Source organism: Amblyomma americanum, chromosome 1 (genome assembly GCF_052857255.1).
Source record: "Amblyomma americanum isolate KBUSLIRL-KWMA chromosome 1, ASM5285725v1, whole genome shotgun sequence".
Lineage (NCBI taxonomy): Eukaryota > Metazoa > Arthropoda > Arachnida > Ixodida > Ixodidae > Amblyomma > Amblyomma americanum.
This window is the reverse complement of record NC_135497.1, coordinates 3685519-3701705: the sequence shown is the minus strand read 5'-3', so window position 1 is coordinate 3701705 and position 16187 is coordinate 3685519. Positions and strand designations below refer to the sequence as shown.

The following is a 16187-nucleotide window of genomic DNA, read 5'->3' as shown; positions in this document are numbered from 1 at the left end:
CTCTCGGTTTTAATGCGTCTCATCTTATACCTTTAACCGTGTTTTTTGTTGGCTTCACCTTTCTTGCTCATCAACGTTTTTTTATGATTTTAGTTATCTACCGCACTTCATCGTCTGTGTTTAGCTGCGTTAATTGTTGGCTTCAACTGTTTTGTTAAATTTTCGTTTGCGTACCAGATGACTATTGTGTTTTCATTGCGTGTTTTTTTTCTTGCCACTACGCCTGTCTCATTTTTCACCAGGTTTGTTCTTTGTTGGCGTGTATGTTTTGGTTCAATGTTATCGGACCCCTTCTTGCAAATTCCTCTATTCAAACCGCACCACTATTTCACGTCTCGGAGGTTTTTCTTTTTTAAATGACTTGGTAACAGATATTTTTTGCCTCATCTTGTTCTGGTTTTATCCTGCCCTGCTGAATTCTTTGATTTTTAGCCCTTGTGATTTTACCACTACTTGTCATATCATTTCTGTTTCCATGACTGCATAAAATTTTCGCCTCTTTTCGGTGTTTTGGGCATATATACAGTGTTTTCGGTGTTCTTAAATAGAGTTGAAGTTCAGCACCTGTGACGTCGTCTTCTATGTCATCTGTCCGTGTTGTTTTTAAGCGCTGTCCACAAAATAATGTTACACGAACCATAGGTCTGTATCCCTAGGTTGAGGTATACATAAGGATAAACCTGCGGGCTGGCTACGTATGTTCAATTAAGCAAGACATTAAAATGCATAAAGTGCTGCCACGTTTTTACAGACAGTGAAATGGCGTTCGAAATACGTTTGCTCTGTTCTTTTCATATTGGCAGAACTTTCGCTTCCTTGCTGCGATTTCAATAATTCTTTTGGCACTGGTCTGTGCGACGCGTGGGATGTCAGTTTAATTCGGTAAGGTTGAGAAGAAAAGAAATGTCTGTAAGACAGAAAATGCACTCTAAGTCTCGTCTATCACCTTTGTTATTGTGTTCATAGAAGCAATGTTATTATCAGACGTGTTTTTCAGAGTTTATCAGTGCAAATAATATTTTCTGCTTATATCTGCTACTGTCTTGTGATATGAGCGTGTTATTTTAGGATAGCGTCACGCAGTGTAAGGTTTGCGGCTGTGTGCGCTATTCTACGAATACGTTCATATGACACTGGGGAGTGCGAAATGGCGCGGTTTTGTGTCATATACAATACTAGGAAGCAAAAAAAAAATTTTGTTTTGCAAATGCTATCTGCTATATTGTTGCAGCAGTACTGCTTTCAACTGCATACGGTAAGAGACGTCGTTAGATATCAACCGCCTTTAGCTTCTTTCTGTGCCTGCATCAGCCTCTGTTTAATGTGTGCTGCTGCAACTAAATAAATGAAAAAAGGCTCTGTCACAAACCATTCCTAGTGACGAGAGGATGAAAATACTGTAAAGTTTTTTAGTCATGAGCGGCCACAAAAGACCGTTAGAGATCATTGGAGTGTTTGCTTGGCCTCCATGTGCTCTTGTCTATAGCGCGCAGCTGTCATTTTTGTCGGCAAGCGCTTCCCACGTGGGTGAGACGTGTTATTCCTCACACTACCTCGCTTTCAAACCAAATCAAACTTTATACTCTTCAAGGCGGAAAGCTGGGCTAGTTGGTGTTTCATCATGAATTAAAAGACTAGCGCATATAACAGAGACACAGACAAAGAAGTACACAGGACGAGCGCTAAATACTCTTGCTCAAGGAGAGAGACCAGCGATGAATGGTTACAAGTGAGTCCATTTTCCGCCGCGCATAATGTAAATGATGCACAATACTGGAATCGTTGGAGGTGAACCTTGGAGCTGAAACGTCGGCTTTGTTTCATTGTACAATTAGTTCCTCCTGAAAGATCCCCGCGCGGTTCACGCGCGAAAGGGAACGCCGGTGTTCTTTTGCATTCGGTGCTTCAATTAATTTTAGCTTGGGTAACGTTTTTATTGTTTACTTTGTACATACTGCGGCACCTGTCGCCTACACAATATCACCAAAAAACATAAACAAGCAAATACCGCACGCACCCACACTAAAACACGCACGCATATTCAAATAACACACTGACTAGCTTCAATGCGGTAAAAAAATTATGCAGTGTAAGTGCGCGGGTGCTGCCAGAAAGCGTGTTCCAGTCAGATATTGTTCTAGGGAAAAAACTGCATTTAAAAAGTAACCCGCGCTTAGAAAGGTGCCATATTTAGCAGGTGGTAGCTTCTTGATGAGGCTGGTTGGGCGAACCTTAGGTTAGTCTTTTGCGAGAGGCGGTAATGGGAATTTATAATGCAATTCAAAAACTTTTAAGAATCAGTGAGGCGACGTTCTGAGAGAAGAGGAGAGAGAAGTAGAGAGAGGAGTTAAATTTACTCATAAAAGTGCGGAAGAGGAATAAAAATTACGGTCATATCGTCGGAAGATCAACGAATAGCTTGCCTCTTCACAGCGTCAAGTTTCCGGATTTCGGCTGCCGAGTGCGGGCTCCACACTACAGACGCTTACTCAAGAAGAGGGAGGACTATGATTCATACATGAGAAATTTTGTTTCTTTAGGTACCTGAGACAACGTACGACGTATATACCCATGTCATTGAATCAATTTGTTCAGGCCATGACATGTGATTCGTAAAAAGTGACTCTGAGCTACTTGAAATTAGAAACTCTGTTTAGTAATGACCCGTTGAAAGCGTGACTTAACACTGAAGGGGACCGTGTGTTGGTGAAAGCTGATGAAGCGGTGTTCTTCGTAGGCCAGAGGGTGTTTTACCAGCGCAAGAAGACGCGGACGAAGGAACACGTACAAAGACAAACGGACGCTGAACTGCAACTTTATTTTGGACAAACGCAAAACCCTTACACATATACCCTAAGAGCCACTGCCCACCAGGAAAAAACTTGGGAAATTAAAGCACGTGTCAATCATGAGGATCAAAACAGCACGAAAAAAGAGTCAAACTATAGAAAGGAAACGATAACAAGCCAACCACAGAAGGGGGAAAAAACAAGCAGCGCGAAGGAATTTGCGCGAAAGAATTTTTTCTCCTCTCTTTTTCCACACATAAGACGAAAAGGTGTTAATAAAACACAACACGAAAAAACGTGCCCTGAAAACTGAAAAGTAAAAAACAAGACAAGATGACACACAATATGAAAGCGCTAAGATCATATGGACCCGATTAAAAACATGATGCACATGAAAGCCAGAAACATGGCTATATGAAAGTCAAGGTGGATGACTAAATGCGTTAAAAACCAAAAAATGCACCTGCTCGCAAGCATGTAATTAAAAGCGAGAAAAAAGAGAGACACGACCTTAAAAATGCGTAAAGGTTCTTCTTGCGCAGGTAAAACACCAAGGAAAACCAACTAGTCCGTCAGCTGACGCTGGCCAGAGGGGCTGGAGGCTGGGTTTCTCTCTCTGAAACTTTAAAAGGTGCAAAAACAGCGCAAGGAAACATAGACGGAAGGAAGGAAACACGGATAGCTCTTGTCCGTGTTTCCTTCCTTCCGTCCGTGTTTCCTTGCGCTGTTTTTCCACCTTTTAAAGATATGCACGGAATACTCCAACCACAAGCTTTATTAAAGTTCGCTGACACTCTTCCCGTCGGTGTCATCGGGCAACTAACTCCGACTGTTGAACGCGCGAGGAAGAGCGGCGTTAACTGCGGGAATCCCATCGGCGCCAAACAAGACGAGACGTCACAAGATCTCCAAGGGAAGAAAGCGGATGAAGAATTGCTTTCCGGGGTAGTGCAAACGGACGGAGAATTGAGTGCGACATGAGTGGCTACATGATTGAAGGGGTTCGGAGTAGGCTGGCGAAATACGTAACATACGCGCTCAGAGCGAAAATTGTGGATTCCACTTAATCGAGAACGTAAGTTCAGCTATGCCAGGGACCACAATCTTCGCTGGGCAGGTTATACTGCACATGTTAGTCACATCTTATTGCAGTCGACGGCCACGTTTGAGTGCGCCCAAGCGACGCGGTAGGAACGCGCTGTGCTGTACCGCTGTGAGAAATGGGCCAAGATGCGTCACTGTTCCGTTTATCGCTGGCGTTGTTTTAGATAACACCGCTGTACAACTTTCCCGGGGTGTTTCCGACAACGGCTCCGATGGCTCCAACGCAAATGCAGCTGCGTTTTTTTTTTTTCGTCTCCATTTAAGAGGTGGTGTAAAGGCACGCTTGGCGGCCGCGGAGGCGAGACGATGATTACGCGCCGCTACGAGGCACAGATGACACCCAGGGCAGCAGAGGAGCCCGCGGCAGCAGGATAGGAGCTCTGCATTGTGTTGTGTACGCTGTCATGGGCCTTTGCGAACATGCGACAGTTGTGGAAGAATGCAACAGTCCTGCCAGTGGGAATGCAGTGCGAAAAGCATTCACCTTGCGTAAGACGAAGCAGAGAATGTTCTTCACACTCGACGTAGCAACTACCTTCACCGCCTGATAATCCCGCCGAGGATGGCGCTCTGCCTGCAGCGATTCTAGCTTTTAGCGATGACGGCCTTTTCACACCTGGCCATAAGAGGTCCGCAGATACGTCCAGCGTTACAGCAAGTCAGCCAACCCCAGGCTATGCAAATATATATTTTTTCCTGCCAGGGGAAAAATAAATAAAGCTTAGCTCGTTCTCGCGTCCATTGTAATTATATTTCTACAAGAATACAGCGTGGCTTAGGCCCCGAAGTATGTTTGCAGAGGCCCATGGCCGGCCCTTGTGCGGTGTCTACATTCCTTTCTCTCTCTCCCTTTCCAGGTGGGCTTGTGCTCCTAGTAATGTCAGAGTCAGTCGCTTCCATGCCCGCGGCGGAGTGGAGGAGGATATCAGACGAAGCTTACTTCTCTGATCTTCTCTATCCTTGCAGTGATGACCTGCCTCAGGTGCAACCCGCAGGTCCACCCACCGATACGTTCGCCATTGAATACGTGAAAATACTTGGCGAGAGAACAACGGCGTGCCTAGGGCACGCCACCAAGCTACTGGCTGTGGTAAGTTGGCCAACGTTCGTGGCGCTCTTCGCCGCTACCCTCCCCGGTTCGGTGGAAACTCGCGCTGGTGCACGTGAAAGACAGAAACTGTTGTTATTGTTACCCTCATACAATGGCATATGCCCACATAGGGGTATTGGCCAAGAACTGGGGGCAGAGAGTTTTTCAGATAAATATTTCCTGGAAGAAAATAAAATGAATGCTCAGGAAGGAAGAAGTAAACAAAAAGGAACAGCGAAATGAAACAGGAAATGCATAAGGCACACAGGAGATCGAGACTTATGTTTATGGCCGAGCGGTTAAATGATAATGATAATTGTAAGACTAAAATAATCTTGAAAAATAAATAAAATTACCAAGCTAGCCGATTTGATTCCATTAAAAAATTTTGGACCGCGGTAAAAACAGTCTTGTGGCTGTACCCAAGTACGGCGGCTCTAAACGACAATATAACTGGGCTGCTAAAACAAAGGCCAAGCTGTTGAGTGGTTTCTCTAAAAAGCGTCTTCTCATCATGGTTTACCGGCGACAAAACAACAATAAATGGTCTGTGGTTTCGTGATCACCACATAATACGCTGACGGGATTAAGCGCCAACCCAGACCTGTGCGAATAAAAAATTAAGGGTGGGATCCGGCAGCGGAGCCTTGATAGAGTTACCTCAAGCTGCCGTGAATGCATGATTGCTTGCTCCACGAATACCTCCAGGTGCAGGTAATCATCAGATCTTAAAAGAGATACAGTTGTCATCCTTAACAAATTCTGTTTTCGAAACCTCGCTGCTGTGATGTACGCTGTAGCCGGAACGATAGGAAGCACAGGGCCATTCAGGGACGCCTTTGCCAGGCAGTCCGAAGCTTCACTGGCTGTCACACCGCTATGACTTGGCACGCATACCATGTGATCAAGGCTCAAATGCGGAGGGAGTAATGAATAGAAGGTGTTCAAGATTGGGGAATCCACAGCCGAAGCAAGGGATGAACACAAAGAAAGAGAGTTTGTAATGACAGCCACTGAAGAGAAATCTGGCTCTAGTTTTCGAAGAGCAAGCACCACCGCCAGAAACTTCGCTGGGAAAATTGGGGTGCAGTCGGGAAGTCGCAGAGAAAAAGACCAATCTAGAAGCGGGCAATATATTCCGGCCCCTGCCTTTTGATCACATTGGGAGGCGCCAGTAGCTATCGTTAAGCTAATAGGTATGCTTTGCAAATGGTCTTCTAATAATCCATTTAAAATGCGGGGTGGTATATGCTTAGCGTTTTTCGGGAAAATGTCATCATAGACAATTTTTACAGAGGACCCACTGTTTTTTGTCCGAAGGATGTTATACAAAAGAACATTTAAAGGATCAAGCAAATTTTGTATCATAACTTACCTGCGGAGTATGAAATCTAGGCCAGTCGACTGCAAAAAAGGAAGTCCGCTGGCAAAAAAAAAAAACAGACAAGGAGCGGTGTAAATTTGATTCATATAACCTTAGGTACGTCTGCACAGTTAGGAATATAAATCTAGATAATAAAGAAGGAATACGGGCTTGAAGATAAAGCACGTTATTGGCCGCTTCGGTTGTGCCTTGGCCTCCCCAAAGAACGAGCGGGTGAATTTTGTACGCAGCCGTACCAGAAAACAGCACCGATCCATATTCTAAAATTGGTCGGTCATACAAACATAACTCACCAAAAGTGCATCTCTCAACACTCCAGACCTGGGACTACTTAATCTACGCAACATGTCCATAGTACGAGCCCCTTTCGCTGCAAAAATGGTCAATGTGAGAGTGCCATGTGAGGCTGTCATCATAAATGACACCAAGATATTTTAATGACTTAACTTGAGGAATATTTTGTCGCTGGTAAATGAGAGACATATGAACAAGATCTTTCATTTGAAAAACAAGTACAGCGCACTTGTTTACATTTAATGTGAGACGTTAGTCACACAGCCAACTTTCAAGCAAAATCAGGCACGTACGATTGCAGGCGCACATAGAGATTGAATATCAGCGGCAGCAGTGAAAAATGCAACGTCGTCCGCATAGACGTACGTGCGAATGTGTTGATGGCTGAGAATAGAGCTCATTAAAATATTAAAGAGCACAGGCGACAGGACTGCCCCTTGTAGAACACCTCTGGATTGTTTATATCTTCCAGAATTGACACCATTTAGTATACAAAAAACTCTGTTTTCAAGGAATGCAGATATCCACGCAAGTAATTCGGAAACTGCAGAGTATATAATCTCTGCAATAATATGTAGTGTTCTACGCTGTCATAAGCTTTGGCTACATCTAATATCACCAATGCAGCATGCCTTTTTTTGGTGTCGCGCAAGAAGAATACGACTCTCAAGATCGGTGTGAGCATTCCATATGGAACATTTTTGACTGAAACCAATTTGGCAGGGACTAAGGATAGTATTGCGGTCCACAAACTCCGAGACACGTAGGAGTATGACCCTTTCAATCAACTTAAGCACGTTTGATGTCAATTAAATGGGTCTAATATTATCCAGGGAATAGCCACCGCCATTGTTTTTAGGTAAAGGGATCATTTTGGCGATTTTCCACTCTGGAGGAATCCATCCATGCTTGACTGAAAAATTACCAGCTGCAATAAGGAGGTAGGGGACTCCTCAAAGAGGATCCTTAACATTTTTGATGTTGCCCTATCAGGGCCAGGAGCAGCAGCTAGTAACCTCAACACTATCGGGGAAAGCTCGGAAAGGGTAATGGGGGGGACATGCTGAATCTGGTTCACTGACGCCACAAACGCAGAAAGCAAAGGAAGTACAGACGAGAAACGCTCCTCTAATCCTTTGGCAATTGTCTCGACTGTTTCTATTACTTCTTGCGGGGTCAAAACACATGAGGGTGAATTTTATGAAACCAGAATCTTATTTCGTGATATTAAGAATCTGAAAAGTTCGCAACGATTTCCTGATTTTGTTAGTAAATCGAAATGCTCGGATTATTAATTTTCTTTCACTTGTGAGATTGTCCGTTTAAAAGTAGCCGCAATGAACTTATAATGACGCCAATTTTTTGGGCACTGATTATGTAGGAGCTTCTTCCATGCAGCCTTTCTGCGTCTGTAATCCCGCGAGCAGTCTGCATTCCACCATCTAGCTGAAGTGTTCCCTCTTGATGTACGTACCAAATATTAGGACTTCTTTTGGCATTCCTCAATAGCCAAGCATATTCCTTTTGCTGTACGCTCTTCAGCAGAATTAACCGCTGAAGCAGGAGTGGAGGGCAAAGGGGACTGTAACTGGTCATAGTTTATACATGACCCCAACTGAGAGCACGCCGGAGTTAAGCGGCAAATTACATCAAAAACGATAGGTATGAGATTGCTAGATGTTCCACAATCCACAGTGTACGAATTTAGTACAGGAACACATGGGCTGGTGAAAGTTAAATCTGACACAGATCGAATTTGTGCGCGGAGAAATATTGACGAACCCGAATTCATACACGAAAGGTTGTTATCAGTAACCCAATCCCAAAGGCGCTTACCACAGAAATCTGTCTTAAAGCCCCACGACACATGATGAGAATTAAAGTCGCCGGCCGAGAGAACTGACTTCTGACAATTAAGGAGCAGGAGATCTAGCAGCCTGGTATCGTGCACCCTTCAAGGAAAATAAACATTTACTAATGAAAACAGATAGCAGCCTGGAATTTCAAAACCTAAAGCCAATAACTCACAGTTTACAGTAGAGGACTGAAAAGTAATCTTGGCCCTGTGGCAAAATTTGGAAGAAACTAGTATGAGTAAGCCTCCTCCTCTTGACTGCCGATCTTGTCGAAATTAAGAATAATTTTGCAAGTGGAAGTGTTTTTCAGATGAAAGCCAAGTTTCTTGTAAAATAATTATGTCTGGATTACGTTGAGACATTTGATTTGATTTAGGGGTGTTTAACGGCCCAAAGCGACTCAGGCTATGAAGGACGCCGTAGTGAAGGGCTCCGGAAATATCGACCACCTGGGTTTTTGTAACGTGCACTGACATCGCACAGTACAAGGGCCTCTAGAATTTCGCCTCCATCGAAATCCGACCGCCACGGCCGGGATCGAACCCGCGTCTTTCGGACCGGCAGCCGAGCGTCATAACCACTCAGCCACCGCGGCGGCTACGTTGAGATATAAAGTACAGTAAGTCTGTTGAAGCTGAAAGAAGTGATCGACAGTTCCACTGGAGAACTTTTAACACCCCTATGGTAGAGAAATCCGGGCAGCAGCAACTGCCTGCCCTAAAATAGTTTCTTTTGGCTTGGAGCCAATCTGTTGCTTCTTTGATTTCAGCTGAGGATGTGGAGAACGGTTAGACATGGGGGATCCACTGCGTTTTGAGGATTCGCGTATCCGAATCCACGATCTCTGCATGATGAATAATTTGAGCATTATCTTAATTAGTGGACCGAGGAAGTGGATAAACAGCAGTAACTTGTTCCTGGGGTTGAAACTGCTCAGGCAAGGAATGTTGGGTCATTATCGAAGGCATGGCTGACTTGGCAGAAGTCATTCCAATTTGCATGGCCTGTGTAATCTGCGTTGCCAGAGCATTAGATATGCACTCTGTGACAATGGGCACTATCCTGTCAAACATCTTAGCCATAGAGGCTTCCACAGCAGTGACTATCGCCTGAGTGATAGACGAATCTAGTGTCCCTCCTGAACGCGCTGACACACCTGCATAGTCGTGAGCTCTCTCTTTAATTTCTGATATTGCCTCGCGCCGCGAACAGCGTTTGCGGTCGGTTATGTCTAGAATTTGCAAGTCATGATCCCGAGAAGGATAATCCATGGAATTTGCAGCGTGAGATCCACCACAAAGGCAACACTTCTCGTTTTGATCAGAGCATAAATTTGATGAATGGTCATTGTCGCATTTACAACAGCGCAAGGTGGACTTGCAACCACGAGCACTATGGTCATATCGCCAGCAATTGTAGCACTGCAGTGGCTTAGGCGGAAGGGGACCTACACGGAAGATAAGGGGTCATGCTTTTATTTCTGAGGGGCAGGCAGTACCTGCAAAAGTGGCAATAACCGTTTCCGTTGGCACCCGTTCATTGTTCCCCTCCCGGCTACAGCGATACACAGCAACAACACCCGCTGCGGAGAGAAGGTCGAGGGTTTCAACTGGAGACAAGCAAGAGTCCACACCGCGAAATAAACCATTTATACAGGCCAGATGAGACGGAATGAGGCTATTTAACGAAAGGGACCCAGAAGAAGAGCAGTTAATGAAGATCCTTTACGCACGGCAGGTCTGATGAACGGCACAGAATCCCGCCACGTCAAAACTGCCTTACCTCAGTGATTGCCTCATAAAGGGAAGACGCCGCCAGGAGAGCAGCTCGAACCGTCCCTAGACTGTTAATTTTGATAGCATCACCATTTTTGTTTAAGCCGCCGCGGTGGCTGAGTGGTTACGGCGCTCGGCTGCTGGCCCGAAAGACGCGGGTCAGATCCCGGCCGCGATCGAATTTCGATGTAGGCGAGATTCTAGAGGCCCGTGTACTGTGCGATGTCAGTGCACGTTAAAGAATCCCAGGTGGTCGAAATTTCCAGAGACCTTCACTACGGCATCCCTCATAGCCTGAGTCGCTTTGGGACGTTCAACCCCTATAAACCAAGCCATTTTTTGGCACCAGCGCCATAGGAATGCTGCGGACGCCGGAGCGTTGAAAAGCTTCCAGAGGCATCTCATGAGGCGGTAGGGAAGCCGACCATGGGGAGCTTCCCTGGCCGGGAGACAGCGTAGATATTACCTCAGATTTACAAACTCAACGCGTGCATTATCCACACACAAAAATGTGCAAAGACACAGGGGAAAAAGGAAAACAGGACCAGCCGCCAAATTCTTAGCCAATCCTTCCTGTGCGATACAGAGAGAAATAGACCCGCGAGTCCACACTTTGTCTTTCTTTTCCTTTTCCAACCAGCTGGTAAAAAGAGCGCAAATCCTCATTCCAGGAGCTGCATCGGGGCAGGCCGTTTTAGAAAGAGGTTATCTGTACGTGTATGACCTATTCGCGGCAAAGGCATCCAGAATATCCGCTATACCAAGGAAACAAACATTGCCTTGGTATATAAATTTCGCATGGCACCCATAAGATCTCTATACTAAGGGTCAGTTAAGCTAATTTATTTATTTATTTTGTTTACCCTCAGGGCCAGAGGCATTACAGAGGGGAGTGCTTACAAAGAATAAAAAGAAACAACATACAAAGTAGCAAAAAAATTTGTAATTCAGAAATGATGGCTCCTAGTCATCCAATAATATTATGTAATGGGTTATTGATGTGCAAATTATTAGAATATAATATAGTACATACAGTGCATCAATACAGTGAAAAAAAAACACATTTTGTTAGTGCAACAAAGCGAATCAGATGGCCAGCTTATACAATGTTATACAATGTAAGACAGTACGTACAGTGCAGCAATACAGTGAAAAAAAAATGGCAGTATAACAAGTAAAAAGAATGAAAGAATCATGCTCCTACTTATACAGTGTTCTCTAATGCGGTCTTGAAGTGTTTGTGGTCAGCAATGGGTCGGACTTAGAAATGGATTCAGTACTGTACTCGCGAACGTTCAGCAGCGGCGCTCTGGAGCTTCGCAGAGCAGCGTCGCTGTAATTGCGGGCTTTCCAGGCAGTAAAAGGGCCAGTTGTAATTATCTTAATTTATTATGATTCCTATTCTGTTCAGGACCACGTAGACTCAGGTACTGTACAACATGCAGCGCAGGCGAGGGAAAATGTAAAAGCCTATGCGCAATAAAAACAAACACAAGAAAGGCACGCATGATCAGCAGAAAAGATGGATCATTTTCCTTGTATACATCCAAGGTCATTTAGGGGCCCTCTTTCGCCAGATGTGTTTGTGTGAAATGTTGGCACACACACTACGCTTTATAATGAGATGAAAAGAAACAACGTTTACCACTTGTGACATTGTACATAGTTCGGGGCAAAGGTACAGTCGAGTGCATGCTACTCTACATCATCTTGCTTACACAACGTTAGGGCAACCTAACCCGCTCTGCCGTTCTTGCGATAACTGGCACTGGTGTCACCAGGCAGCCCTGACTCCCGGGGCTGCCACACTGCAAAACAACCAGCGTCTATGGCGGAGCGTTTCTCAGCGTGCACCGAGCAGGGCACTAACTGTAGCCTGGACGGCGGTCGCTTTGGAGCAGTGCTGCCTGTTGTGACCTCTGTCTCGGCAGCGGCATGCGTGGCTTTTAGATGCTGCAAGGTCTGTCCTGTTTCGTTCCTCCTTCCTAACGCCGCTTCTACTAACATTCGCTTTCTTTCAGAGCGTAACTCCAGAAGGATCCGGCTTAACACTCCAGGCCTTGCATGCTAGAGGTTCTGTCGCTCGGTACGTGGCGCCGTCGCTGTTCTCTTCGTTCTAGATGTGTGACTGGGCCTTCTCTCTCCCAGAACCTGCCAGAGAGCTGCTCCTCGCTGCAAGATGTGATGGAAGCTCCGGACCAGGACACCCTTCAGGTGAGAGCAGCAGCAGAGCCTGCAGTGCCAACAACGGGCTCTGACTGCGCGGCCTGCTGCAGAGCCTGAGCCAGGCGCAGGCGCTGACCAACCTCTACGGGTTCCTGGTGAGCCACGCGGCGTACGCCTTCTTCGTGAGTGAGCAGGCCGAGAAGTACGCCAACAGCTCTTGCGCCATCCCCAACGAGCACTCGCTGGCCGAGAACAGCCGCACGCTGGCGGCCCAGCTGCGGGACCTGTTGTGCACCATCAAGCTTACGGCCAGCGTGCACGGCGGAAATGTCGAGTTCAGCGCCTCCGAGGAGCGCGTCGCCGCGCTGCGCGTCTGCGACGAGAGCACCTGCAGCCGGAGGTTGCTTAGGGACTGCCAGGTACGCTCGCGAGGACGGCCATCAGCACAGACTTACGCCGCGCCCCTCTGCAGGTGGTGGCCAGCGTGACGAACGTGCTGCACACGTTGCAGCGCTACCTGATGGGCCTCCAGCCGGACGAGGCGAGCTGATGGCGCCGCGAATCTAGTTCCTCCACCAAAAGTTCCTCGCCACGCCAAAGAAGTCCCCAAGGGTGCGCGCATCCGGCGCTCCTTTCGGCTGTTGTGCTCACACCTCACTATTTATTTGCTCAGTGCTCATGAGATACCATCGCTCGTCTATGTTCATCTCCATTTCTGTATTTATTTATTTAAACTTATTTATTGCGCCTCAAGGAGATTTTTGGGAAGAAACCTTGATGGGAAGAGCAAGCGGGGTGCCCGGATATTTTTGTGTTGGACTTTCTAGCCTATAAAACGCACCATTTGAGGAAACCGTCGGGTTTTTATCTTCAAAGCTGAGCCGTTAGCAGCTGAGTTTTCTTTTTTGGGCGGGTGAAAGGGAGCAAAGAAGGGTGGGGTGCGCGGTAACCAGCGCTCGCGTCGTGAAAAAAGTGCTCAACCAGTGCTTGAATATTTCTAGAGCTCTGTTGTTTTGTTATTATCTGGTGTCTTAGTTGGTGAGTAGTCTTAGTTGTTGAGTATTTATAATAACTCTTGAGATAAGCTGATTCACTCGCATTGGTACACTGTGCAAGCCTGGAATCCTAGTATTCGTAGGTTCTGGACAAAAGTCAAAACTAGTAGAGCTGTTCCACCATCAAGTTAATACCGGTGATACACTTTTGTGCCTGTCTGTCTCTCAAGTCCCCGACAACAGCTGTGAGAACAATGGTTGCTGCGGCTACAAAGCTGCCTAGCCAAGCTGCTCAAAGTTCTGCATTGGCTAAGTCACCTTGCCACGAGGGCTCTCTTTGGTGCATCGCAGTGGTAGGCGGCCAAGAATCAATGTGCAGGCAGACGGCGCCGCAGCGAGACGCACAAAGAGAAAGAGGGGGGAGGGGTTGAGGATGAGTATGGGGGGCAGAAGGCTTCAGTGAACACGTCATAGCTGTAAAACCTTGGCGGTGGATGGAGCTTGCGGGAGCTGCGAAAGTCATTTCCGAGAGAAAACGGTTATCTGTGAGTGAGTGCTACTTTACGCCACTGCGGCGAGTGATACGTTATGCGCAAATAAGTCGCCACGAATCGAGGTGTGATCCCCCATAAACGTGGCCATACTCCTCGAATGGTTGCCATAAAACCCTCGTAAATAAATATTTTTTTAATACACGCTTTAGTTATGGCTCTCTCTGGAATGCACTCATTTGAATTTGACGGAAAAATTTGTCCTGCCAGCTACACGAGTGCATCGAAGCCACGAGGCCGTTGCGCTCGGAGCGAATTTCGCAGGTAAGAGTATCATTGACAAGGAACTGAGAAGAAAATGCAATGTATTCCATCCCTGTTCGGAATAATATTTAGACGTTACTAAAAGGACAGTTGTCCAATACGCCGTTACTATGTGTACTGAGCACACCTTGAAGAATGGACTCGCTACGCTGAGTAATAATAGCGAGGGAAAACTTTTCATTGCGCCCTAAATATGTTGTTGTAACAGCTCACGCCTATATTTGGGGCCACTTCGAAGCGTTGGCTCGACGCGGGTAGTAGCGGCGTAGACACACCCCCGCTATCAATAACGTGTCTGTCTGTGGCGTTCTGGCCTGGTTGACAGAGACACAAAATTGGCCAGCATAAATATAGAAAGGAAGGGGAAGCAGAATTTTTTCCTTTTCAGAAAACGCACGTACCATACATTTTTGGTATAGGATCTGTGCACTATACGCTGCTTTTCTTTTGGAAATTGGCCATCGTAACATATCCCGTTAAAGATGATTTGAACCATCACGATTTTTTTCAAGCAAGATCTTGCACGATGCCTACCTCTTCGTCACGGAGCTAACTGGTTTTATGTCTGCTTCCTGGCGCACTGATTTCGAAGTCCACACGAATGAAATTAAAGTAATGTACGTGCCTCATTATTAGCGTACTAATTTCCATAATGAAGGTAGCTAATGACCGTCCAGCCCCGCTATCCACCGATATAGCACAGTATACACCGACGTCTTCTACCTGTGTCACACGGGCACTTTCAAAGGCTATCGAGTCGAGGGCCTTCGAAATTCCCAATCGCTTTCGAAACTCGAAGGAATTTCGTCGCTGCTACACGGCACACTCGATCGCCGTACACAGTTTGCATCACCTCCCGGAAAGGTACTCGGTGTGGCCGTCGCCGCCAATAATTTTGCGGGCATGCTAGCAAGGGCAAGCAATCAGCATACAAGTTTAGCCTCAATGCGATAAATATGCTTTATGGTTTACGTGGGTTTAACGCCCCAAAGCGACTCAGGCTATGAAGGACGCCGTAGTGAAGGGCTCCGGAAATTTCAACCACCCGAGGTTCTTTTACGTGTACTGACATCGCGCAGCACGCGGGCCTCTAGAACTTCACCTCCACCGAAATTCGACTGCCGCGGCCGGGATCGAACCCGCGTCTTTCGGGCCAGCAGCCGAGCGCCACAACCACTCAGCCACCGCAGCGGCTGCCATTGGAAAGGATAAATACGAAATGTTTATTCGTTACATCAATATTATTGACTATTGCTATTTCTATTTCTATGGCAGCCATATGGCTGCGCTTGGATGGATGTCAATGATTAATTACTCACTTATTATTGAAATGAGCTTCGTTGTCTTGGACAAGCTAAGGCAGCATTCATACGCTATTGAAGATGCTGAGTTTTGTTGTTTTCTGTCGCTGGAAACAATTGTGTTATGCTTGCTGCAGTGCGTTGTTGCCTGGTCTGTGGTTTTCTGCAAATTAAGTTGCATATTTTATTGGGGGTTAATCCTTCAATAACGCTCAAAGGACTAGAAGCGTTACTCGCTTTCTAGTACCAGCCCAGACCGTAAGAGCAGTGACTCCCGACTCGCAGAGCGAAAAGTTGCCACCACGGCTGGTCGCGCCAGAGAGGACATATACGAGTCGTGTACTCGAAAGTAGACGACTGAACCTGAAACCTGGCAACGTTTAACGCTAGAACCTTATTCAGTGAGGCTAGCCTAGCAGTGCTGCTCGAGGAACTAGCGGGAATTAAATGGGATCTCACAGGGCTTAGTGAGGTTAGGAGGACAGGTGAGGCGTATACAGTACAGGTGAGGCATATACTGTGCTATCGCGGATTACCGGATAGACGAGAACTAGGTGTGGGATTCCCCATCAATCACGATATATCTGGCAACGTATAGGAGTTTTACAGTATTAACGA

The 16187-nt window shown here is 46.3% G+C and overlaps 1 protein-coding gene across 1 annotated transcript in view; it reads left to right on the top strand.

Annotated features, from left to right (window-relative positions):
- The window catches only part of LOC144130163 (uncharacterized), a 57747-nt gene extending 43604 nt beyond the window's left edge, over positions 1–14143 (top strand). Inside the window, exons 2-5 of the mRNA XM_077664171.1 lie at positions 4751–4983; positions 12441–12506; positions 12569–12877; positions 12931–14143. Coding sequence (XP_077520297.1) covers positions 4751–4983; positions 12441–12506; positions 12569–12877; positions 12931–13008 — 686 coding nt within the window. The 3' untranslated portion in view covers positions 13009–14143. The remainder of the gene's footprint in view (positions 1–4750; positions 4984–12440; positions 12507–12568; positions 12878–12930) is intronic.
- Positions 14144–16187: the final 2044 nt, after the last annotated feature.